Below are 26,469 nucleotides of genomic sequence, written 5' to 3'. Positions count from 1 at the left end.
CACATTAAAAATACAGAATAGGCCGTGAACAAGTCACCTTGAAGCAGCAACCCTTTTCTGTTTTGCATTTATATTCAGAGCTCTTGCCCCTCCACAATGATACACATAGGCTGTGGATATTCATTTCATCACAAGGATATTACCATCTTAGTTAAAAAAGACATAAAAGTCAAATATCTACAGTCAACTGGAAGAATGAAGACAGATTGGCAACCCCTCCCAAAAATCTTTGACTATATCCTCTTCTCTTTTTCCCACTCTTCACTCAACAGTTCAGGAAAATTTGACATGTTCAGTATTACCATGGTAGAGGGAAGCATTCTTAGGAATAATAAACTGTTCATATCAGGAGATTGTTACATATATGCCTGTCACAGTGTCTTCGCAAGAATTCTCTAATAATAATTTTAATTATCCTTTTAGTGAAAATTATAAATGTTTTCTCCTCTAATAATTTAATGTCTCAGGTATATTATTATTATTTTTTTTAGATCTTGAATTCTAACTAGTTCTCCACCTTCCAGCGTAAGAGGGTCCCTGTTTACCTTGCCAGTATCTCACTAAGTATCTGAAGTTTTGTTTTGTTTTTTAGTATTTTTCTTTAAATCATATGCCTTCCTTACTCTGCTCTCTTCATAAGAAAAACATACAATGAATGAAAAGAATGCAACGATTTGGGTCAAGTTACCTTTTTTTTTCCTCCTCAATTTTTATTGTTTTTCACAAATTAGCAATAGCAATTGCCCCCCTTACCTACTTGGAACACAGTTAAGTCATAGAATGGAATATTATCCAGCATCTTAATTTTATGGCTATACTTCCTAGATAACCACCTTACCCAGATAATTTAGGCAAAAGAGAAATGACATATTAGTGGAGGTAAAGCCGTGATGATGGCAGTTGTCAAATAGTGCCGATATGAACTTTAATATAATTTGAAAGAAATCCTTGACAGAGGGATAATGACTAGCTCATATATTGTCAGGGTAATAAATACCTAATGAGCAAAATTATAAAGCAAATAGTAGGCCGAGCATACACCCAAATGTTGATTCTTGACTCAAAGTCAGAGAACAGAATGATTTGTCTCTCTGTCTAGAATGATAAAGCATCCCTTCCTCATAAGCTAATGAGCAGCACCATCTGGCATGATTACAGACGAGCAAAATCTTAAGAAAGTGAAAAATACAACGACAGAGCTGTAGTTGGATTTTTGCAGGAGGTTAAAAAATTCTCACCGTTAAAAATATCATAATAAAAATATTTTTAGGTGTGTGCATAACACTACCCCAACAGTATAAAGATTATAGGACTAAATGTTTTCCAAATAATTGAATATAATTCCTGGTATCTTAGAATCTTTCTCTACCATAGTGGTTCTCAAAGGGTAGTCCTAGACAAACAGCAACAGCATGACCTGGGAATTTGTTAGAAACACACACTCTACGGCCTTGCCCCTGATCCAACAACTCAGAAACTCTCAGGATGGGCCTGGCAATCTGTTTTAACCAGCCCTCCTGGTGATTGGGATGGCAGCTTACGTTTAGGACCCGCCTTTCTACCAAACCAAGTAAGAGTCAAAAGATTGTTGCTCTTTCTGCTATGTAGTAAGAAACTAGCTAATTTGGTCAATTCAGTTTAAACAACCAGTCCATATGTTGAAAAATAAAAAATCAGTCAGACCATTCCTGTGACATGATGGTCTCCTAGAATAGAGTCGTATTCCTACTAACCTTTTGCAGAATAGCAAACTGCCTTACTCCTACTTTCATTGCATAGTTTTTGAGCATATGTATTTTCTTTCTTTTTTTATTTTTAAGCTACTTTGGTTGACCCCCTGAGACAAGTTTTCCAGGTTTGCCTCAATCCTTTATTTATTTAATTGTTTTTCCATTCTCTTGGTCATTCATTCAGCAAATATTAAATGTGTATTCTAAGCCACACACAATTCTAGGTGGCTGGGATTTATGAGTGACAGAAATAGATCATGATCTCTGGCTTAAGAAACTTTTATCCTAGTGGGGGAGTCAGACAAACAATAAACAATTTAAAAAAACCCATATTATATAGAATGTTAGTGGTAAAATACTGCTAAGGGGAAAAAAGAAAGGCAGAATAAGGTAAGGATAAGTGAGAATGCTGTTTATGGGAAGTGGGATTTCAATCCTAAGTGACATTATGTTAGACTTACTGAGTAGGTGACAAGTGAGCCAAGGCTTGAAGGAGATGATGAAATGAATCATGCAATAGGTGGGGAGAAAGGGTGGTCCAGCAGAAGGTTAAAGTAGAGGCTGAAGGAGGGAGGATGCCTACTATGTCTGAGGTGCAGCTAAGAAGTCTGCGGGACCAGAGAAGTGAGCATGAAGGAAGTTTAATCAATGAAGGTCAGTGAGGCAACAAGGGGCCAGACCATCCTGAAAGTAATGGTAAATCACTGTAAAGACTTGTGTAAAAACAGGAGGCTATACCAGGGTTTCGAGTGGGACAGTGACAAGCTCTGAATTATGTCAAAACACTTTCACTAATTCTCTAAATCAATGTACAAATTCATTAACCATTTATGCCGTGGGTTGGAAGATACTGCTACCATCTTTTCTTTTCTTTTATGTTCATCATGAAATTTTTAGAAAGAATTTTCACTAAGGCAATTCACTTTCTTTGTTATCAAAGAAGAAAATGTACTGGGGGAGAGTATTAGAAGATAAAGTTGGGTACCGAGCAGTTCTCCTTTACTTGGGTCTTTTGTTCTCTGCCTTCTGGGATGGTTGTTGTATTTGCTTCCTAGAGCCTGAGAGTATAACCTGGGGTTTGGGTGCTAGCAACTGTTTTTTCACTAGGCAACTGACAGCTAACAGAATTGAGAGTGAAGTTTCAGAACCTGCTTTGCTGTGGACGTGAAACTAAAATGGAAACCTGTATTTGAGGAATGGCTCTGTCAGTGACTTATTAAAAACCCAGCGCCCAGTCACAAGGTCCCTAGAGAAGGTAATAGATTTGCCAACCTCTGGGTAAAGTAGAGCAAGGGGTGGTCTGTCTGAATAGAACTGTGGAAACTTTTCTATCAAAACACAATCCCAGAACTTGCCTTGTTCATATCACAGTGACCTCTATATATTGAAGAAAAGTGTTTGGAAATTCACAAGTATTTCAACAAGTGGCAAAGGGACTTGTAAACTTATAATTAAAAAAACTATCATGTACTACTTTTTTTGCTCATTTGCTCTTCTCTTTATTTATTCATCCATCAAATGTCTACTAGGGAAACAAATACATAAGAACTGATATTCCTTCAAAGAGTTTATGGACAACCTGAAGAGATCAGACATCAATGGCAAAAATTCATGGTAGAGAGTGATGATTTCCATTTTAAAAAAGTCCAAACGCCACTGATTTTCAGAGGAGGAAATAGGAGTTCTAATTAGAGATATTATAAAAGGCTTCATGGAAGAGGTGACATCTGATTTGCTCATAAAGGATGTACTTGTGTGCATGGTGATGGGGAGAAAGTACGATTTAGGCAGAGGAACAGTCTCTGCAAAGCCACAGAGTGAAGGCTGTGTTAGTAGTCACCATGTGAGAGGCAAAGAACGCCTAACCTGGACCAGGGGTAGTGGTGATGACAAAAGAAAGAAAATGACTTATTGCTGAGGTCATTTCAAGGAAACCTGAAATATCCGTGGGCCATTTAACTGAAAGAAGTAGAGCGAAAACAACACATTTGGTATTTTGGTGGCAAACCATGATGGTAAGTTGGAGAATAAAATGGAGATGGGCATTGTCCCTGTCCTTTACAAGTGCGTTGTCAATGAGAGAAGGACAAATAAACACAGTGAGGTCAGATAAATAATTCTTGGAACTGTAATTCCTGGGACTGTACCCCAGGACCCTGGGATCATGACCTGAGCTGAAGGCAGACACTCAACCAACTCCGTCACCCAGGCATCCCAATTCTTATTGAATTCCTACGACTTAAGATGCAACTTAAGATGGGCCCCATGCTTAATCGGTCAGAAACAAAGCAGTCACAAAACTGGGATTCAACCATAAGCAGATAACCAAGCTATTTGGGAAACAGTTATTCTTCACTTGTGCATTCCTCTGGCTCAAGGAAAAATGAGATGTTGTCTTGTCCCTTCAGTCAAAGCCATCTAAAATAGCACAATTTGAAGTATCATTTACAGATTAACAGCACTGGTGTGGCCTGGAAACTTGTTCAAAATGAAAATTCTCAGGCTCCACTCTAAATCACCTGCATTAGCAGGTCACTATATGCACATGAAAGTTCAAAAAGTACTGTGTTAAAAAGAGAAAAGTATTGTATTGATCTAGAGAACCCATTCTTTAGTGAGAAAAAGAGCCAAGGAGGCAAGTCCATTTAGAAGGTCAATAATACCACACCTGATAAGAACTCTCGTATTTTTGTTTTCAGAGAAGCAAAAAACTCAATTCAGCAGACACTTGTAAAGCCCCTACAATATCTCAGACAGGATTTTTACTTTGAAATGACTGTCTAAGCAATTAAAAATCTAGTAATCCAGATGGATACGGTATAGTATGAAAAGTCTCAAAACAACCAACTTTGTCTTAAGAGTCAAGGCAGGCAACAATTGAGGAAAAAGGAAGGAGACTGCTCCTGGTTCATAAGTTTTTTATGGAAGAGTGTAAAACCATTCATAATTTTCTTGATTTTACCCTCAGCTTGAAGAGAGACAGAGATGGTTGAGATTAAAAATCAAAGGAGAGCAGAAATCCAAACTATAGGAGTAAAGTAAACCAGTTTAAGAGACACATCCCTGACTTTAAATAAACAGACAAACCAACAAGGGAAGAAGTTAAAAAATCTTTAAAGCCTTTATAAAGTTTAGAAGTGTAGATATATTCTAAGAGGCTTCTCATTTCAGGCCTATTTGTCTTTGAGTTTCACACCCTTTATAGTGTTCAAAAGCCTTCATATTGAGGGAATGTTCAGCGTTAAGCGTCTGTCGTGACTTTCTTTCTCTACTGTATAATCTGGCTATGCTGTTCTGTCAAGTCATATCCTAAGGCCCAGAAGAACTTATTTCCCCAAATAGATTGGTTGCAAGTCTTGATTTCTACAACTACCAATAGTCAGTACAGCCTTCCTTTGAAAAATATGGTCACTGAATCTTAGCTGCTTCTCTTCTATTAATCCTCAACCAAGCTGTCTTGTCAAGTACATCATAGTTTTCACTCAGTGTGTATACGGGTACCCAATGTATGCGTTTTAAAGCACAAGGCAGGTTGGTACTGATAGCTTGATAAATCACAAACATCTCTTCCCTTCTCCCATTATTAAAAGAGATTCTTCCCTCTTTTTTATTGAATTTTTAATTTCCAGCCCATGTATACTATAGAAAAGGTCTAATGTAGGTCATTGGATGCCACCGTGAATAATGGGAAAAATGAAGTCCCTTGTTTCCCAATGCTTGTTAGTATGAAAACAGAGCCCTGGGTGCCTTATTATACTTTTTGACTCAGGAGCCCTATGGGTCTGCCCATGACTGCTATGTGAACTTATTGTTCCTGCCAAATATATCAGCTGGGATGGGAACATTAATTCATTGTCACAGAGGTGTGTCAACATTGCTCTTGAAAAAATGCTGAGATGCCATATTTGCAAAGACCACCTTCAAAAAGAAAAAAAAAAACAAAAAAAAAACAAAAGAAAAATACCGTTTTTAATAATGTGTCCTGCCTTTCCATCCAAGAATTTTTCCACTTTGCCTATTTCCTGTTGGTCTAGGATTTCCTGGAGTTATGCCTATTTATTCTGAGTTCTAAATAACTAGTGTTTGTTTTCAGAGTCCAGGTAAAATAATAGTGCTAATTTAGGTGAATTAGGCACATTTCAGTGCCTTGTGGCTGACTCTCAGGCTCGTGCAGCGTTTTGTTCTATTTTGGTTTTGTTTTCACCCTTGCCCCTTGCTGCCCTCCTTTTGTTGAGGCAGCTTACCTGCCTTGTAACCCAACCCAGGGGACTCTCAGAGAGTTCCCAAACTCTCAGGGTGAGGAGGCTTGAAACTTCTTCCCACTCTAGAAACCACGAAGGGTTTGCAGACCGAAGGGATATGAGTCAACTTAATCCTTAAAGCATAAGAAACTTTGAAAATGGCCAAGCTGAAATAGCAAAACCCAGGCTGTACTTAAAAACATGCCAGATGACAAACCTGTCTCCAACAGAAGGCAGTGAGAAATGACGCCTCACTGATTTCTTTTTCTCCCCTTAAGATGGAGGAGGAATGGATGGAGCGTGCCGGCAAATATTAAACAGCCATCTTGATATTTATGAATCAGTCTGCCATGTTGGCAGTGTTTTCCAAAAGTGACTTTTGTGCACCCTATTTCCTAAACGATCCTTAAAAGAAACTCCCTCCCTTCTCGTCCTCTGCACCTGAGGCAGTAACATCTTGAAATATTGATCTATTTGCTGCTAACTTTCATTAATTTCACCCATCCCTGAAGGCGGAGTCACATTGGTGCCAGCTAATTAAGACCTATTTAGGGCAGCTCAGGGCCCTTTATCAGCCCTAAATTAGCTTTGCGTTTTTAATGGGGACTGTAACTTTCTCAATTATTACTTAATTAAATAATGTGCTTGCATTTGCCAGTGTATTTCTAAAGTGGGAGGCAAGCTGCCACTGCCCACCTGCCTATAGGTGAGAAGAATGTCTCACGCTGGGTCCCCGTTGCTTCTCTAGGAGCGCTGTTCACATTCCTTTTGCGTTGGTACATGGCCAGGCACCTAATCACATTCCACGTGCCACTCTCAGCCCTCCATCACCTCTAGGGTATTTCAGTCTTAAGATGTATTAATGTAAATGTGTAAATGTCAGCAGGCTCATATTATTTATGCATACCAATCATTCAAAGGGGGAAAAAAAAGATCTATTTTGGTCAGATTCTTTTGGGTATAAGACCTTTAATTCCAAAGGTTTCTGGTTTGTTGAAGGTTGTTTTCCAGAAAAAATATTTGGTTAAGTGAAACTATAAAGGTGACCGCCGCCTCAACAACCTAGAATTCTGGAGAAAACCAGGCCCCAGAGGATGAAGAGAGAAAGGACAAGATGCCTTCTCTTTCTGTTCTCTCAGCCTTTCCCACAAGGTCACTATTTCTTTTTTTTTTTTTTTTTTTTAATTTATTTATTTCTTAAACATATAATATCTTTTTATCCCCAGGGGTACAGGTCTGTGAATCGCCAGGTTTACACACTTCACAGCACTCACCAAGGGTCACTATTTCTAACTGACAAGCCAAATAATTTTAGTTGGTAGCTGATAAGAAAGCCAATTAAATTTCATTTGGTTTGAAAAAGCGTTCCAATATGTTTATGAATTGATCTAAACTCATTCTAGGAAATTTAACATTACATATATTTCTTCTACTGCTTTGTGTTTCCTCAGTGAAGAATATCTTAAGACAAAAATAAAAAGCACTGGAAACAACGAAAAGGTGCACACCTTAAATGGGGAAAGGATTTATACTTCTTTACAAGGATTTTAACAGTTTGAAGACACAAGCTGAGAGCCAATTTTTTCTTTGAGAAATTCCATGTAGTCATTTTCCTATCATGATTCATTTTAACTACTAGGGACATAATTTTTTTAATTCTATAAATTATACATCATAATGGTGACATAACCTCTCTATTAAAAACCTAATGATGAAAATGAACACTTACTAAAAATTTCTAGTAAGTTCAGGAAAATCAACCAAAGTAGCTTCACAACAAAAGTCAAGTTAAATGGACGTCCATTTTTCCTTACTCCCTCATGTCAGCAATGGTATATACACTACACATACTCTTATTTACTTAGGAGAAAAAAAAATGTGTTATGTGTGTGTGTGTATGTATGTATTTACTTTAAGATATATTTATTTATTTGAAAGAGAGCACATGTGCAGGGGGAGAGGCAAAGAGAATCAGGAGAAGGAGAGAGAGAATCCAAAGCAGACTCCTCACTGAGCACAGAGCCCCACTTGGAGATCTCATGACCCTGAGATCATGACCTGAGCTGAAATGAAGAGTCAGTCGTTTAACAAACTTAGCCACCCAGGTGCCCCTGGAGAAAAATATTTAAAACTTTTGTTATGACAAATCCAATACACACTTTGTGAGCATGGACCCACACAAATGCTTGCCATTAAAACATCTTCTTTGGCATAAAACAGTCTTAAAATGCTGACAGTAATAATGTGGTGCGTTCTTACTCTAGGATTGTTGTGTGTAGGCTTTGGGATAAAATAGATGAGGAATTACTTTGGTGTCTCTAGGACCTGTGATTTCCAATATGGCAAAAGGAGAAACACACATAAGGTACATGAGTTAAAATTAAAATGCTCCCGGTAGCCCTGAACCTGAATTGGAAATTTTAGTTTGAAGGCATAATGATTTTATCTTTAAACAATACATACAGCATATATTGTTTCTATGTTAGCTATGTCCAATGAAATCACCAAGAAACAAAAACAAGCTTCGTAGCAATGAGCCCAAGATTATGCTCTCTTAAATACTAAAAGGACCAAAATTCTTTGGAGAAATGTCTGGATCCAGGTTTGCATCACAATACATACAAGAAGAGCTGAATCATCCTATAATACCAAGAATCAAAGAAGCTATCCAAAATTACTAGCGGCTTATAGGAGGACTCCAAAACCAATTTGAAGAGAGTCCACTAGCACAAAATAGGACACTTTGAACATAGAGACATAAGTCTCATGGACTAAATATGTTAATATGTAAATATTAATAATAATAAACTTACTGGTCACTTTTGCAGATATCATGGGACTGATGCCTTAGAACCTGTAAAGAAAAAGGATTGGTACTATCTTCTATCTCTTTAAAAAAATGGCTAATGAGGACAAGTTTCTCTTTATAAAGCTTCAACAAATATAAGTGAAAAAAATGATGAAATATCACCATTTTGCAACATCTAATGAATTATTGGATTTAGACAATGATCATTAATGACTGCCAACATAAAAAGAGAAAACTAGACAGTATTCCTGCTGATAGAAATACCACCTATTGGTCTCAGTAAGAAGCAATATGACCTGAATCTAATAAAGAAAGGCTCAATATAGAAATACCAATGAACAAAAAAACATCATGGGGGGACAAGTAGCAAAAATCAGATTGTAGAATACTCTATCGGACAAATGACTGTTTTTTTTTTTTTTCAATAATAGACAGCAGGGGAATGATATAGGTTCAGAGAAATACAGAAGACATGTCAATTAATTGTAACGTACAGACCTTAGGCTAATCCTGATTTGAGCAATGTATGTATCTTAATGCTAATCCTAATTCAAGTTAAATTTTAAAAATATTAATAAGATTACTGGAGAAATTTGAAAAACTATATAATGTTATTAAAGAAATATTGCTGGTCTTTATGTAGGACAATGACATTGTATTTCTTTATCTTCTACAGATACATGCTGAAATGTTAATGAATGAAATAATATGATGTCTGTCACTTGCTTCAAGAAAGAAAGAAAGTGGGCGCCTGGGTGGCTCAGTGGGTTGAGCCACTGCCTTCAGCTCGGGTCATGATCTCAGGGTCCTGGGATTGAGTCCCGTGTCGGGCTCTCTGCTCAGCAGTGAGCCTGCTTCCCTCTCTCTCTATCTGCCTGCCTCTCCGTCTACTTGTGATCTCTTTCTGTCAAATAAATAAATAAAATCTTAAAAAAAAAGAAAGAAAGAAAGAAAGAAAGTATAGGGATATAGATGAAACAATATTGGCCATGAGTTAATAATTATTCAACTTGAGCAGTAAATATACAGAGGTTCATTACACCATTAGTCTCTCTAGTTTATAATTTTGACATTTTCCTTCATAAAAAGTTAAGAAACATTCTTAAATGGTTTGGCCAAGAACAACAGATCACTATGGGAAATCCTTAAACAATAAAATTCATATTGCTAAAGTTAGGATACAGATTTAAATCACAGAGCTGATAACAGGTCATTGAGGCCATTTGGTCAACCTTTTGTCATCCAACCAGATTTCACCAAAACCATCCATTCTGTTAATTTCTAAAACACTAGCACGGTTGTCTTTATCAATTTGGTTGCAATACTCCATGTTGCAACCAGACATGAATAGACACAGTGAGGAAAACAGAAGGAAGCATTTAAAAAATCAATTTGCCTCTCCCCTTTTTATTTTGGTAACCTTACCAATTGAATGATATCTGCAAATTAATTTTATCAAGCAAGATTTTTCCCATTATACAAACAGCTTTCCTCATCACAACCAGTAGGAAAATTGAGTCTTCCAAAGCTATTCTCTCCCAATTCTTGCTATACAATCCACACATCTGTGACACTGTACTGTCTCCCTGAAAGCTCACAGCAAAAGCCAACATAATATAAATACATAGAACCATACGACACGCTGAGCTCTTCTCTGATGCCTCAAATGATTCTAGGGCATATAGTTATGACTGGGGGATACCCTGAAGGCTGACTATGACTAATGAAATACCAAATATATCTAATTAATTGCATTGCTTTGGGCTAATGAGAGACCAGAAATTTCCAAACCCCTTGAGATGGTCAAAATATTTATATAGAATTGTGCTACATACCCACTCCTTTATCTCTCGTGCCTATCTCTTTGGACAGCTTCTGCTACACTGATTCAAATCTAACCACTGGGATTCTTCTTGAGAACTCTAACAGTGGAAAAGACCAGCATCACAGCAATTCCTGTCTTGCATTACATTAGAAGCTGTGCATTTTGGGTGCTCAGAAGTAGAAAATGCTATGTTCAGCCTACATTATCAATAGGAGAATCAGGACAGATAAGATTTTAAAATAATTAACAGCATACAAATTATACCCAGAGATATCAGAAACTTCCCCCCACAAGCACATACCCTAATGTAGTTAAAAATTCAGATTTGATAGTATTGAAGAGTGAAAGACATACATTTTATAGAAATCAGATTGTTAATATTGGAATTATAGCCAATGCTCAATTTATCCATGGTATGACATGAATAAGTACAATTCACACACAACTTAAAACTTTTGCAATTGGCTTCAATATTTTCCTTCAACAATTATTTATTAGAACTAGAAATACAAACTAATAATTCTACTTCTCTTCCATATACTGGTTATCTTTCTAAAAAGAAAGAAAAAATGGTAGCCAGTGGAGTCAGATGGGAGAATGAGGGGGGGTTGGTTAGAGGGAGCAGAGAGAGAAAACAGGAGATGTAAGGAGTAGGAGAAAAATAAGGTGAGCAGGCCTCAAGAAAAGGAAATGGGAAGGTGGTTTATAGAAGACTACAGGAAAAAAAAAATAAAAACAGATGTAATGAAAAATGCAAACTGGTTTGTGGGATAATTGAGTGAATGGTATTTATTCCTCATTTCTCTTCAAGAAACCACTGTTGATGACTTTCAGTAATGCCTCATTTCAATATGGTATTCTGCTGAACGTACCAACATATCTGCTAGATATCAGGTATGGTGCTCACGATCATACGGTCCATTTGCATGCGAGAAGCGACGCAACCTTATTAGAGAATAAACAGCCTGCTGTGTTTTGTTGTCTCAGGTAAATTTTTATCACAACTTCCAAAGGAGTTTAGGTCCTAAAGTTCCTTAACATTTCTGTTTTGAAACAGAAATGTGTATACTTCCTCTCGGCTAACATCCAATTTAACCGATAGAAAATTGAGCTAAGTAAGAACAAATCTAAAGATATCTTGGGGAAGCATCCAGTATTTTTTGGATCCTCAAGCCAATCAAAATGGAGAGAACAGAAGGTAGTGTAGGAATAAACGCGGCCTAGTTGCTGGCTCATCAAGTAATCGTAATAGTCAAAAAACACATAACAATCAATTTGAAAAATAATTCTATTCATTTGATAGCTGGCAAAAGAACTCAGCAAGGGGCTAGCATAAAGGACCATGAGGCTGCCTCTCAGAGGACTCACCTGTCTTTCCCAGTCTCCTTCTTAAAAATGCCATCGCAGTAACTCATGCGCTTCTCAGTAGTCACGTAAATTTGGGCATTCGGGTAGATGTCAACAGTCTTTTTCAGCATGTTGTAAACGATGCCATTGCCGTCTTTCCTCATATTGCGGAAAGGGCCCCAAATAACATAAATAGTAGCATTTGCTTCCTTGAAAAAATAATCAGGGTTTTTTAGCAAAAGAGGAACGCTGGTATGGGACACAACCCGAATCATTGTCATGCGGCCCACATCTTCTTCATAGCCCTTGGTGGGGGCGTTGTTCATTCTCCAAATGCAGGATGACTGATCTATCTCATTCCCCACCTTCTGGCCAACCATCTGACCTGAGTTTGACACTATGGCGCAAAGGTCACAGTCCAGTTGCAAAGGCTGAAAAACAGAGAAATGAGACAGGGGAGAGACATGTAAATTAGTAAGTTCCAGCCATCCAAATAAGTTCCTCTGAGAAAATTAAATTCAGATGTTGTGTATAGTCCCCGAGTGTGGGATTTTCTGAAATATTCGGACCAATCCTATAGCAGCTACCACAGGTTATCAAGGTAGGGACATGCTTCCATTTAAAAAGTGAATACAGACAGCTAAGAAATAATTTTAATTTCTATCCCCTTGTGTCTGTTTAAAATTAAATGGAAAAACAGTCATTTGTTTTCCATGCTAAATAATGACTTTTCATTTCAAAACCATAATTTCAAATGAAATAAGGCAATAGGAGAAGATTTGATCTCTTTAATAAAGACAGTGGCTAAAAAAAAGAAATGCAAAGGGAATATATCTAGGCCTCAATTCTGTATTTTACTTGTATGTATGAAGAGTTACATAGCAGTTGATGAATGAAAAATTCAGCAAATGACGAGGTTCTGAAAAAGATGTTCAGAACCAACAACTATTGAAGACAAGTCTCAGGTGGGCAAACATTTTATTAAAAACCCTTAGAAATTTCCCTGTATCACCATGTTAACTGGCCTTTGTGTTCTTATTTATTTTAGATGGATAATGAAAGGCTTCTTTTAAAAACTTGGGGAAGGGTTGTACAGAGATAATAATCTCTAGTGCTGGTCTAACCACCACCCTCCTTGTTTTAAACCAATGAGGTAACAGAGACTCATAGAGGGTAAAGCACCAGCTTCCAGAACTTGCAGATGATAGATTCAAGTTGTAGTGGCAGATTCAAATCTAGATCTTCTAGCTCTAAACCCCTTGCTCTTTCCATCATTCCCTACATTCCTTCCTCCCAGGCAAACCAAATAAATTCCTTTTGCCACTTTCCTCCTACGTGAGGAAAAGTCAGTCTATCTTTTAAAACAGTGTTAAAGGAGCAATGCACTCTGTTAATATACGTCTTTCTCATCTTCCTATTATGAGATTCCACATTTTGTATCTAACATTTGATTCTGTGTTTTTATTGTGCCTATTGGTCTAGTTCTTCTCACACTGAGTACTGCCCTTATTTTATTAGTTATGTTGTATTTTATTGTTTAATTATGTCTGTCCACTGTACAGTAAACTCTGTTAGGGTCTGTCTTTTTCATTTTAATCCCACTCCTGAGAAGTCCTGGGATGACTATAGGACCCAGTACAGTGGTTAAATTAGGCAGTGAGAACAACTGAATCAGACTAATTTACTAGGAAGCTGAACACTGAACTCAGTATTAGGGAAGAAAGGGACTTTTCCAAATTCATTGAGAATTGTTGATTTAGGCGAAAGAGAAACACAATCCAGAAGAAACCTATCAATACACAAACAGGTTCAGTCTAGGTAGGTAAATTGAGAGAGCAAGCACCTCAGAAAAGTCATCAGTAAAATTACCACACAACTGTCACAAGATGTCTTTCCTATCAATGGTAGGAATCCAAAGTAGTTATTGAGCAACTATGATATGCCATGTTCTAGAGGTTGGGGATGATTCAGCTGTGAAAATTTTAACCAAAACCCCTGACCTCATAGAGCTTACATACAACTTCTCCTCCACTGGGAGGAGAAAGGCAATTAATAAATCAGCATAGTATACGTTAGGTGAAGACAGGTGCTAAATAGAGGAAATTAAAGTAAGGAAGGGGGGTTAGGATGCATGTGTGTGTGTGTTGTGTGTTGTGTGTTATGTGTGTGTGTTAGTGGAATGATCAGAAAAGGTCTGCCTGGGGTTTGGTAGACAATGGTATTTGAGGAAAAACGGAGAAAATAAGAGGGCTGGCTATGGGGATTTGTGTGTGTGTGTGTGTGTGTGTGCGCGCGCGAAGGTGAGAGTGGGGAGTATTCCTGCAAAGTGAAATCAAAGCCACCACAACCACCCCATGGTAGGAGTGGAACACAAGGAGAGCAATGTGGCCTGGCAGGGCATTCAGGAGAGTCAGAGGGTACTGGGATCAGAGAGATGACCAGGGAGATACCACGTAGGCACTTTTACTCAGGAGCATTTGGAAGGCTCTGAATAGGGGAGGGGCTGATCTGCATTATATTTTAAAAGCACTAGCTGCAGTGTTAAAAACGACAAAGAGGAAAAGGGTAGAAACTCGGAGAATAGACTACTGTCACAATCATGGCAAGAGATGATAGTGGCCTGGACTAGGTAGGGTAGCAGAAGAAGTAGCAAGATGCTGGCCACACGCTGAACATATTCTGAAGGTAAAGCCTATTGGGTTGACCAGTAAGAGGAAATGTGGAATCTGAGAGATAGGGAAGAATCAAGGATAACTTCAGTTTTTAGCCTAAACAACTAGAAGACTAGAGCTGGCTTTAAATGAGGAGGCAAAGGCTTTAGGAGGAGCAGGATCAGCTGAGGAGAATGAGCTCCTTTCTAGACCTGTTAGATTAGAGATGCTTTGAACACAGACTCCCCGCAGCTAATATTATATCCCCCGCAGCTACTCAAACTCCTTTAAAACACGTTTTTCCCCTGATTATTGAAGTAATATGGGCTCACTGTAGAAACTTGGGGAAAAAAAAAAGAATAAAAACTCTCCATATTTCCACCACTTGACAACTGCTACAATCTTTCATGTTACTCTCCTCCTCTTAGATATATTAGACAGGTTGAAAAATAGTATTTATAAAATTTGGCAACCATGGTTTTTCAACTAATTTCCCATCATTAAATAATGCCAGTAAATAGTCATTAGAGATGTATTTTTTTAAAGATTTATTTGTTTTGGGGGCTAGGGACAGAGGGAGAAAATCTTTAAGCAGACTCCCACTGAGCACGGAGCACAAAGGCGAGGCTCAATCCTAGGACCCATGAGATCATGACCGTAGCTGAAACCAAGAGTGGGAGGCTTAACCAAGTGAGACACCCAGGCACCCCTCCTTAGAGATATTTTTAATGCTGATACAATATTCTCTTATGTGGACATACCATAATGTACCTATTGCCTACTGTTGGGCATTTGGGTATTATCTGATTTTTTCCCTTTGTATAATTGCTTTGATGAACATCTTGTGTTTCCCACTTTGGATGCTAGCAGTTATTCAGTTAATTTAACTTTACTTCTTTTAGTTTTTATTGTTCACCTGTGAAATACGCTAGATGGACAAATGTTTCCATTTGTTTCATGTCAAAATGAAGGATTTTGAAAAAACTTGACTGGTTACATCCACAAAGTTCTGCTTATGAAGTTTCTTTTTTCCTGTATAAAGAGATTCACTGAACTGTTAGAATCATGTAGGGTTTGAACAGGGCTGGACATGAAACAACATAGGCTCAGGCATGGACTGGACATGCCGCTGGGGTCTTGCCATTTATGAAGTGTCTTAAAACTTGGCTATCAAAGGGACTGTCCATCACCCCTGCTACAGTAAGATTTCTGAACAGCAGGTTAGAATAGTTCTGCTCGAGGTGGGTGAGTATATTAGGGCACTGGAAATGAGGTTCTGTGGGTGGTACCATAGAGAAGACCTCACTGATAGTCAGATGGGGACATAAGAGAATGCCTCTTGGGATGGGACTGTGATCTAAGACTTTCACGCATCTAGGAGTCACAGTTTTTCAGGGCAATGAGGAAGAACACAATATTCTTCCTGCCAAACGATTTGCAGCAGGGCCTAACTTACATTACACTTAGCTGAGTCCTCCAAACCCACTTACAGTCATGCAAATCAATGCCTGATTTAAACTGTGCGTGTCATATGACACACTCCAACTTATCACCGAGATGCATATGGCACAGGGAGGTTACATTCTATTTTCTGTTCCAAGAAGTTGCTTGACTGCATAATAAAAGCATTTTTGGGTATGGCCTCCACAAATTAAAAAAAAAAAAAAAATCAGAAAGAGAAAAGATAGAAAGAGCCTCAGATGTGTTCTAATCTACAGATTCGCATCAGATTTCCTAGTCGTTGAGTGAATTAGCTGGTCGTGCTGTAACAAGCCTTAATTTAGCTAATAAGAATCAGCATCCTGATTTCACTTGACAATTGTAACCTCTGAAAGTGATCAATTAAGACATCACAATCTGTTTCATGACAACATATCGGGAGGCTGCAGCTGTGCAGATTATGAGGTCAGCAGCTGACTAACAACTTGAGGGCAAACATTGGCAACCACTGCCTCTTGTTTATGTAACAAATATGGAATTGGGCAGAGGGCTGGGAATGTAATGGCTTGCAGGATAGGTGGTGACCCTGAAATCGTCCCTTTCTTTTATATATTGTGACCATAGCCAGAGTTGTAAGAGCCTTCCACGTACCTATCCTGCTTGGCCACAGGCCTGCCTGGCTGCCTGGCATCCTAAATGAGGTACCAGGAGACATGGCTGCATATGGTCACGCTCTATTTGCCACTTGGTGGCAGGGACCATTTTGCAGTACGTTGGGAGAGCCAGGCTAGATGAATGCAACAGTCCTAATCATAATCAGAAGCTTCAGGTAACACCAAGAGCTTGCTAAGGCCCAAGGGACTCATTTATACATTTGAAGACACTTCAAACTATGGTAAGCCATGATAAAAAAGAAATACCTAGGCACAAATAGACGGTTTGACCCAAGAGTTGCTTTTATCTGGTTATCTCAGTTCCTTTTATTAGTTTTATCCCTGCATCTTGTGATCTCAGCTTTCTTTGTTAAAATGTACTGCTGTTTCTTGAACTCGTTTATATTATTTGACTTGGGGCCCTTGCTCAAAAATGTATTCCATATGTCTCCACTGGCTCAGTTCTGCCTCAGTAAGCAGTTTCTTTCCAGATTGAGGCCCTGGATTTTCTGAGACCTTTGGAAAAGATTTAGCCAGCTCACTGTATCAAGTCCTATCTTAATTTTGAATTCTCCTTTTTAGTTGACTTGTCCTTATTTTTTTGTTTCTTTTCTTAAAAACAAACTTGACCTCTTCATCTTTTTCTCTTGTTCACTCAAAGCATTATCAAGACAAATGTTTTGGCTGGGCTTGTGCTGTGTCTGTAAACTGAGATAGCCACAAATATTCAGCCAACTGTGTCTGGGCAACTGTGTCCCTGTTAAAAGAAAGCCCACAAATATCAAGTGGGGGGCAGAGGGAGAAGGAGAAGCAGGCTCTCCATTGAGCAGAGAGCCGGACTTGGGGTTCGATCCCAAGACCCTGGGATTGTCATGTCACTGAGACAAAGGCAGATGCTTAAATGAGCCTCCCAGGTGCCTCCAAACAGCCATTTACTTAAAGTCTAAAATGATGAAAAAAAATTTTTTTAATGGTAAGATCACTGTATTTGATTTGGGTATTTCTCCCTTGTAAAAGGATACAAACTCTATACCTGCAAATCTGGTTATGAACACTTGGCTTGGGGAAAGTTAAGAATTTGGCAAAATCTATTAAACAACCAAGTAATTTTTACTTAGTACTTATTCTGTGAAAGGTACCGTGAAGGATAAAATAATTTTAGAAATCTAATCAGTGTGAGCTTTTAATCTCAGTACACAGCTCTGAGGCATAGCAGAGTTCCATGATTAACTAGGGTCAATTCATTCACTATTTTAAAGGCCTTAGGGATTGCTTTGAAAAACAAGTCCTTTCTCTGCTAAAATGAATCATGACATTCGCTTCCTTATAAGAAAAAAGGACTTGATTCCCATCTCAGGCACAGGGAAAGGATGAGAGAGGGAGAAAGGGAAGAAACAGAATGAGAAAGACATCTAAGCATAGTGTATTAAACTTATTGATAGAAACAGGATTGAACATCTATTATGGACCATTCATCCTGCCAGGCACTTTATTACATTATTCCATTCATTCTCATAATAAATTCTTCATAAGTTGGATTGTTTTAATTTCCCATTATAGAGTTGAGGAAATTGAGATGAACATGATATCCAGTGGGTACTAGACATCTTTCAGGTTAAAAAGAGGAGCATATGTTATCTCTCACAAAAGGCACTCGTAGCACTAAGGGAAAGGTATTAAAGAAATATTTATGATTAATTTACATTATTTCTAATATACATTTAGGCAAATATCTCAAATCTCACCCACCTATTGTACTCAAATTATTGATATTACATTATAAGTTAATGATTTTAAACATCTTGGTGGCCAAGAATTTTGTCAAAAGAGGACAATGTTTCTCAATTGATGAGAGGCTCCTCAGGGATATTAAGGTTTGCATGTGAGCAGAATTAACCTCTCCTCTCTGGTAATGGTATTAGCATGGCATAAGAAATTATGTAGAAAATTTTTTCTTATTTTTTATTTGAAATCTGGCTGAAACTTCAGTCAAAGATAAACTAATCATGATCAACTCTATTAGCCTCAAATTGTTCTCCACATCTTTACTTAATTTGTTTTTCAAAACTTTTTCATAACAGCAGTGAGTTGTATTTCTTTCTGAAGGATTAAGTGATTACGATCCATGTCTGAGGGAAAAAAAGGACAAGGTGATGATGTTTTCAGAAGCTGCTCTCCGTGGCTAAAGGGAATATTTCCCCATGCATGAAAACCTCCTTGAGGTAAATTCAGTTTAGAAGCCCCCATTGTTGTTTTCAACTACTTGGGAATCAAAGTTAGCTCAAGACTGCCAAGCCTTTCTCCACCTCATGAGTCATTCTTCCCTCTGTACTTATGCAGGTTCCAGAATACTAGCTGATTGGGAGATTAGGTCCTTATGATAGGTCCTTTTACAGCCACGCCAAATTTTATTTTTGTTTTATTAGGAGCATGAGTATTTGGCACAAAAATGAACTTTGTTTGTAAAAATGCTGAAGAATGAAGCTCAGGGAAATCAAGAAGTTCCTATATTCTCTGATCCTACGGGGGAGGGTGGGAAGAAGTTTCGCTCTTTACCTCTTTTTAAGAATCTGTGACATTTTAATAATGAGCTTTATTTTCCTGTGTTTAAATAGAATTTATGTGGACCCTAGAAACCAGCTTACCATGACATGTCCAACTGATCCTTTCCCGGTTTAAAAAAAATTTTTAAAAAGGAAAAATTAACAAAACTAACATGTCACCCACCCTGATTGGCAAGTTTATCCTTTTGTTACTTTGCAGTCACTTTTCTCTTCAGATTAGTACACATCTAGTTAAAGAACTCTTCTGTTTCTCTGCTCCAAGTTTACACACACACACACCACACAGACACGGACACATACATGTGTGCACACATGTGGGCGCAGTTATCCTCATCCAGCTAATGAGACCGCTTGCTCTCACAGCCACTTTTTTCATCCCGCTCCTTACCAACTACTCTGGAAAACTCCCCTTTTCTCTTCTTTGGGTAAGACCTGACAAATTGCCCTGTCTTTTTTGAATGATATATTGGGACAACTGCCAAGCACTTTACATTTTAATCAGCAAGAAGAATGAAATATTTAACCTTTCCTTTTTTTCTCTGTGAATAAGCTTATAGACAAGATAATTAGAGCTTATAGAATAGATAATTAAAATCTGAGAATTAAAACTTGCAAAACAGTGTGGTTTCCCCAGCAAAGAGAAATGCCCACATACGAAAGGTCACCTGTCAACCAGTTCTAGTTATTAAATCTCTGCATTTATCACTAAGGTGGCTCTATGGAAAACGAAGGTCAAGACATTAAATTATGAAACAGTCAGGATTAGAAAAGGTCACCAAAAACTCAAGTGAAATTTAACCAAACCTGCTACTTCTGCACCCAGAAGCAAGCAGACACAGCCAGGGATAAAACACTACACTGGAGAGGGCTAATCTCTTTCCCCACACTAGCCCCATACTGAACATGAATTTCTATTTGACGCCTTGAAGTCTAAAATGAAACTTGCTCATCTCAAATAAAAACAGGAGCTTCGATAAATATTTCAGAATGAAAATCATGTTTGAATCGAACTAGCTTAAATTATTAAAAACATTGTTTTACACTCCTCTAATGGTTGCTTTCATTTCAATCATAAGAATGCAATTTAAAATATTGGCCACGGGGCACTCCTGGCACCCTAAATGCTTTACAGGACAATTAGCAACTCACCACTCACTAATTTACTACTTTAATATTGAAACAAATGAGATCTTCGCTTTTCATCATCCAATTTGAGTGAGTTTGAACAGAGCAAGTTGAACAAAGCTCCAGAGATACACTCTTCAGTTTGCTGTCATTTATTCCTCTACTCTTCATGAATGTCTTTAGAGTTTTAGTTTTTAGAGGCTTCAACATGTATAATGATGCCATTGGGGAATAGATTTTGCCTTTATTCTCCTTGATGTTCTTTTGAGGTCTTTCAAGTGAAAGGTACAAAAGAGGCATTAACAATCTGGCATTGTTTTTATTGCTTGACAAAGAAAAAAATGTATTTTAATTTTTCCCGTGTTTCAGGAATGATTAAGCAAGCTGTTTTCATCTATACCGAGTCACTTTCAGCAGACCTCTAACTGTGAGCAAAGAATTGTAAAGACTGTTCTAGAGAGAAAGCAGCACAGTTCAACCAAGCCAGCCTGTAGATGTACTACCTTGCCCCTTTACAAACCAGCATCTTTCAGTTAATGCAGCTTTCAAAAGGAGTTTATATAAATCACACACTATGAGTAATAGCACATAAAAAGACAGATTTGATAACCTATGGTTTGGCTCTGATTCTCTGTGGATTTGGGATATGGCATTTACCTTGATTTCTACCTGTGGCATTACATCTAAGCATAAAACTTAATATGGGGGTACATAAAAATGTTAATGTCAAGAAATAATTCTAAAACAGACAACATAAAGCTATGTTTCTCAGTTGCCATAGATGATGTGTTCTTTTTATTTGGAAATTCCTTGAGGGAAATTAATCTGTATAATCACGTAAGCATGCCAAAGGAAAACAGCTTGCATTCTCTGGAGTAGAAGGCAAAAAAATGAGTCTTCTCAAACTAAGAATTTTCTCCTACAGGCTGGAATCATGGAAGGAAATCATATTTCATTATCACTGGAAGGTCACAAAATTAGACTAATTTTGTAGCCAACTTACCTCTGGATTATTTTCCTCTCAGGATGATGCACTCAGGGACACAGTGCTAACATTCTACCCCCGTGTCATATCAGAAAGTAAGAAAGAACACTGATTCATGCTTTAATATTGGTATCTTAAAACGTCAATTAGGGACATGGTTCTCAACTTAATTCAACAACGACCAGGAAAGCTTTAAAAAATGTATAATGGCGATGGGGTGCCTGGGTGGCTCAGTGGGTTAAGCCTCTGCCTTCAGCTCAGGTCATGATCCCAGGGTCCTGGGATCGAGCCCCACATCGGGCTCTCTGTGCCGCAGGGAGCCTGCCTCCACCTCTCTCTCTCTGCCTGCCTCTCTGCCTACTTGTGATCTCTGTCTGTCAAATAAATAAATAAAATCTTTTAAAAAAAATGTATAATGGTGATACTCTACCCCTGACCACTCTTGAGGACGGCACCCACACATAAGTTTTTTTTTTTTTTTCAAGTTCTGCAGATGATTCCAATAGATATCTAGCTTTGAGAAATGTTGTCCTAGAGGAATTAGCAATGATAAATAAGGAGACCATAATGACTGATTACAGAGATGAAAACCAAAATGATAAAGGTCAATTCCTGGGGTATTATGTGGAGAAGATCCTAGGGTAGTAAATCTTGCCAATTAGAACCTTGAATACTACTAGATTGGTGAGCAGCACTTACAACTGAAATGAACCCAAGAAGTCAGAGGCTATGAAGAGCAAATGAAGAAGATATTGGAAGTATGCATGTAGTACCAAGCATGGGAGCTTTTATTTCCCACAAAGTTATGTTAATTACATAGCATTAGAGGTCCTTTGTATGTTCTGGTTAACATTTGCTTTGGAAGTAAAGAAGAAAATCACGTTACCTTATGAATTTTCTTAATTGTCACGTGGAATTTCTGCCAGCATTTAAGTCTAGTGATAAACTGAACGTTTGTTCAATATAATTTTTTTCCCATCTTGTTTCATTTTCTAGGCTAAAGGATACTTTGAGAGGAAGGAGCCGGTGAAGATGGAGTGATTGCAAATGAAAGAGAAGGGCCAATGAATGGAATGAGAATCCCGGGAAGACAGGAGTCAATAATCTCAGAGTATAGTTGAATGGTTATCCTTTGAAAAGACAGAGACACTTCTTCCTCTGAGATAGGAAAAAGGAATTAAGAATGAGAGGAGAAACATTACAAGAGAGGACTGCAATTAGAGTTTGCTGAGGAATTCTCTTGCATTTCTAAAAAGGAAGTAAGGGCTAATTATTGAGTGATGGGATACTTAGAAGTAAGGTTAACCAACTTCAGAAGAGGGATGGAATTCTGAGGAAGAGATTATTTTGAGCAAGAATCAAAAGGATTGCCAGTAGGGCCACAGCAAGAATTTAGAAATTATAGATTTTTGATGAGTGTGCTGCACAATTATATATTCTTTCTAGTGCTATTCAGGAGCACAGGGGCAGGAATGAAGAAGCTAACCAGCTTGATTCAGGGCTGGATATTGAGGCAAGTGATCTACTGAAAGTTCATAGCTAAGAAATAATTGTGAGCACTAGTACCATGGATTCCCAGCAGTAAGTGGGAGGAAATGGAGGCAAAATGAGCAAATGGAGGAGATAAAGAAACATGAATCTCACTGGGGTTAGGTTCATTCACTGGAGACAGAGAGAGATATGTGTATGCTGTAAATTCTAAGATTATGCTTATTTTAGGAATAAGGAGAAAAATGTGGTTTCTGTAGGCTTTCAACTGGCTCAGGCTTCAGGAAATAAACTCTAGTTTAGAAATGCAAAACCAAAGGACAAAGGACATTCAAATTCATTATTTTTAAAAAGCACCAGCATGAGAAGATCTGATTTAACAAATTAACTTACAAAGTTCAGACAAACTTTCCATGGCAGATAACTAGAAGAGCTGGAAAAAAATATAGAAACAATCGGTTTGAGATCATCCAAGACTTACTAGGACAGTGAGGAATTGCCAGCCTGGAGAAATCTGGAACTTGGGGAGGTAGACCAACACTAAATGCTGCTTTGTCCTCAAGGCATTTGTGGCTCTGAAATAAATAGCTGAGTTCTGCTTCTGCCGAAATCAGACTCCAAAGCCCAAAAAGGATAAATCAACATCTACTCTGGACTGGGACTCCTAAGATGTATGGTAACAGTAAGTTTGAAATAAACCGATCTACCAAAATCTTTCATCTTCTTTCATGTGATTGGCTAGCTCTGAAAACTTCAATTTCAGAAACTGCATTATATAGTCCTGAACTTCTAATAACCATAGACTCCTGAAAAAAGCAAAAAACAAAACAAAACACCCCCAAAAATAAAACAACAATAAAAACCTTTTCTGGAGGAAGGTTAATAGCATACTAGGCCTCAAATTATTGTTCCAAATAAAATTTCAAACATGATGCCCAACACACAATCTTAAAACCCAGACATATTAAAAGACAAAGCATCAATAGAGAAAACCAAAAGAAAGAATCCCAGATTGCCTGGTGGCTCAGTCGGTTCAGCATCTGCCTTCAGCTCAGGTCATGATCCCAGGATCCTGGGATCAAGCCTCACATTAGGCTCTCTGCTCAGTGGGTAGCCTGCTTCTCCTTCTCCCTCTGCTGCTCCCCTTGCTTGTACTCTCTCTCTCCCTCTTCCTCTCTCTCTCTGTCAAATAAACAAATAAAATCTTAAAAAAAAAAAAAAAAAGAAAGAAAGAAAGAGAAAAGAAAGAGTTCCATAGGAACTCCAAATATGGAATTACAAGGTATAGATGGAAACAATCTATGTTCACTACATTCAAGGAGATAAAAGCCAAGTGAAATGTTGACAGGAAAATGAAAACTATAAAAAGTGATAGAGTGTATGTAAAAACGAACCACTTAGAAGTTCCAGAACTGCAGTGCTGGGTGACTCAGTTGGTTAAGCATATGCCTTCAGCTCAGGTCATGATCCCAGGACCCTGGGATTGAGCCCCATGTGAGGCTCCCTGCTCAGTGGGGAGTCTGCTTCTCCCTCTGGCCCTCACCCCCACTCCTACTTTCTCTCTCTGTCTGAAATAAATAAGTAAAATCCTAAAAAAAAAAAAAAAAAAAAAAAAAGATCTAGAACTGATATATATACCTGAAAGAAGAACCCAATGAATGTTTTTAATAACAAATTAGACAAAGCTTAAAGAGAATTAGTGAATTAGAAGATAAAAGCAAGAACAGCTGGGTCGCTCAGTTGGTTAAGAGTCTGCCTCGGTCTCAGGTCATGATATCAAGGTCCTGGGATTAAGCCCTGTGTCTGGGCTCCCTGCTCAGTGGGGAGTCTTCTTTTCCCTTTCTCCTTCCCCCTGATCATGCTCTTTCTCTCTCTCTCTCTCTCTAATAAGTAAATAAAATCTTTAAAAAATTTTTTTAAAAAAGAAGATAAAAGCAAATGTTCAGAATAAAACATAAGATTTTAAAAAATGGATAAGAGGGGCGCCTGGGTGGCTCAGTGGGTTAGAGCCTCTGCCTTCGGCTCAGGTCATGATCCCAGGGTCCTAGAATGGAGTCCCGCATCGGGCTCTCTGCTCAGCGGGGAGCCTGCTTCCTCCTCTCTCTCTGCCTGCCTCTCTGCCTACTTGCGATCTGTCTGTCAAATAAATAAATAAAATCTTTTTTTTTTTAAAGATTTTATTTATTTATTTGTCAGAGAGAGAGAGAGAGAGAGCGAGCACAGGCAGACAGAGTGGCAAGCAGAGGCAGAGGGAGAAGCGGGCTCCCCGCAGAACAAAGAGCCCGATGTGGGACTCGATCCCAGGACGCTGGGATCATGACCTGAGCCAAAGGCAGCTGCTTAACCAACTGAGCCACCCAGGCGTCCCAATAAATAAAATCTTTAAAAAAAAAAAATGGATAAGAGACACAAAGAACACTCTTAAAAAGACCTAACATATTTCTTTGAAATACCAGAGGGTAGGAGAGATAGAACAGAGGATAATGGCTGAGAATGTTACACAATTTATTAGAATCCGCACATTCGAAAGGTTAAGCTAATGACTCCTTGGGAAAATAAATAAAAATCTACTTCTAAACATAGCACAGTGAAGCTTCATAAACACAAAAGCAAAGAGGAAATTCTAGAATTAAAATTACCATAAAAGAGCATGTAATTTGGAAGGGGATAAATGGACTTAAAATATTTTGAGGTTCTTCCACTGTCATGGGAAGAGGGTAAATGTGCCAAATAAAATTATACTTTCATAAGCTTAGGGTGTCTGGTGCTATTTCTAGGGCAGTAGTTCTCACACATTTTGGTCTCAGGTGCGATTTATACTCTTAAAATTATTGAGGATTCCAAAGATAGTTTGTTTACATGCGTTGGAACATATATCTATATTTACCATATTCAAAATTGAAAATGAGAAAATTTAAAAACATCAATTCATTTTTAAAAAATAATATACCCAGTCATGTTACCATGTTTTTTCTGAAAAGTACTATATTTTTCACAGAAATAGTGAAAAGAGTAGAATTATTTATATTAAATTTTTGCAAATTTCTTTAGTGTCTAGCTTAATTGAAAATAGCTGGATTTGCGTATCTGTTTCAGCTTTCAATACACTGCAATATACGTTTTTGGTTGAAGCAGAAGAAAAAAAACCCAGCTTCACAAAGATATGTAGTAGGGAAAGGGAGGTAATTGTAGATATTTTTCTTTGAATATATAACAAAATTTGACAAATGGTGATATCTTAAATTTTATTTACAATATGGAACCTGAAGCCATATCAATAAAATTTTCTACTATTGCATTAGAATCCACTGGTCTATGTTATACTTTTCATTGATCTTTAATACTGTGATATATGATTTTATAACATCACACCCTGCTCTTTGAAAAATATTAGTGTAATGGGTTATGCTGATATTTAATGTGTTGAAATTTTCAAATGTATATTTTAAACACATTCATTGATATTATCACTGACCTCATCAGAAAAGCCTTTAAGTTCTGAAAAACCAGAAAGCTGATGGTGACAAATATAAGTTTTCCAAAATGCTAATTTTGACTTGAAAGCTCAATTCTTGTCATTAGTAGAATATGCTGCCTGTTATTTTCTTGAA

The 26,469-nt window shown here is 37.8% G+C and overlaps 1 protein-coding gene across 1 annotated transcript in view; it reads right to left on the bottom strand.

Annotated features, from left to right (window-relative positions):
• LOC111143388 (ST6 N-acetylgalactosaminide alpha-2,6-sialyltransferase 3) overlaps positions 1-26,469 on the bottom strand; it is a 533,116-nt gene that overhangs the window by 178,689 nt on the left and 327,958 nt on the right. Inside the window, exon 3 of the mRNA XM_022497092.1 lies at positions 11,974-12,383. Within this exon, the coding sequence (XP_022352800.1) occupies positions 11,974-12,383 (410 nt within the window). The remainder of the gene's footprint in view (positions 1-11,973; positions 12,384-26,469) is intronic.

The sequence above is a fragment of the Enhydra lutris genome, unplaced genomic scaffold (assembly GCF_002288905.1).
Source record: "Enhydra lutris kenyoni isolate GAN:26980312 unplaced genomic scaffold, ASM228890v2 scaffoldscaffold9, whole genome shotgun sequence".
Lineage (NCBI taxonomy): Eukaryota > Metazoa > Chordata > Mammalia > Carnivora > Mustelidae > Enhydra > Enhydra lutris.
This window is presented reverse-complemented; position numbering and strand designations above follow the sequence as displayed.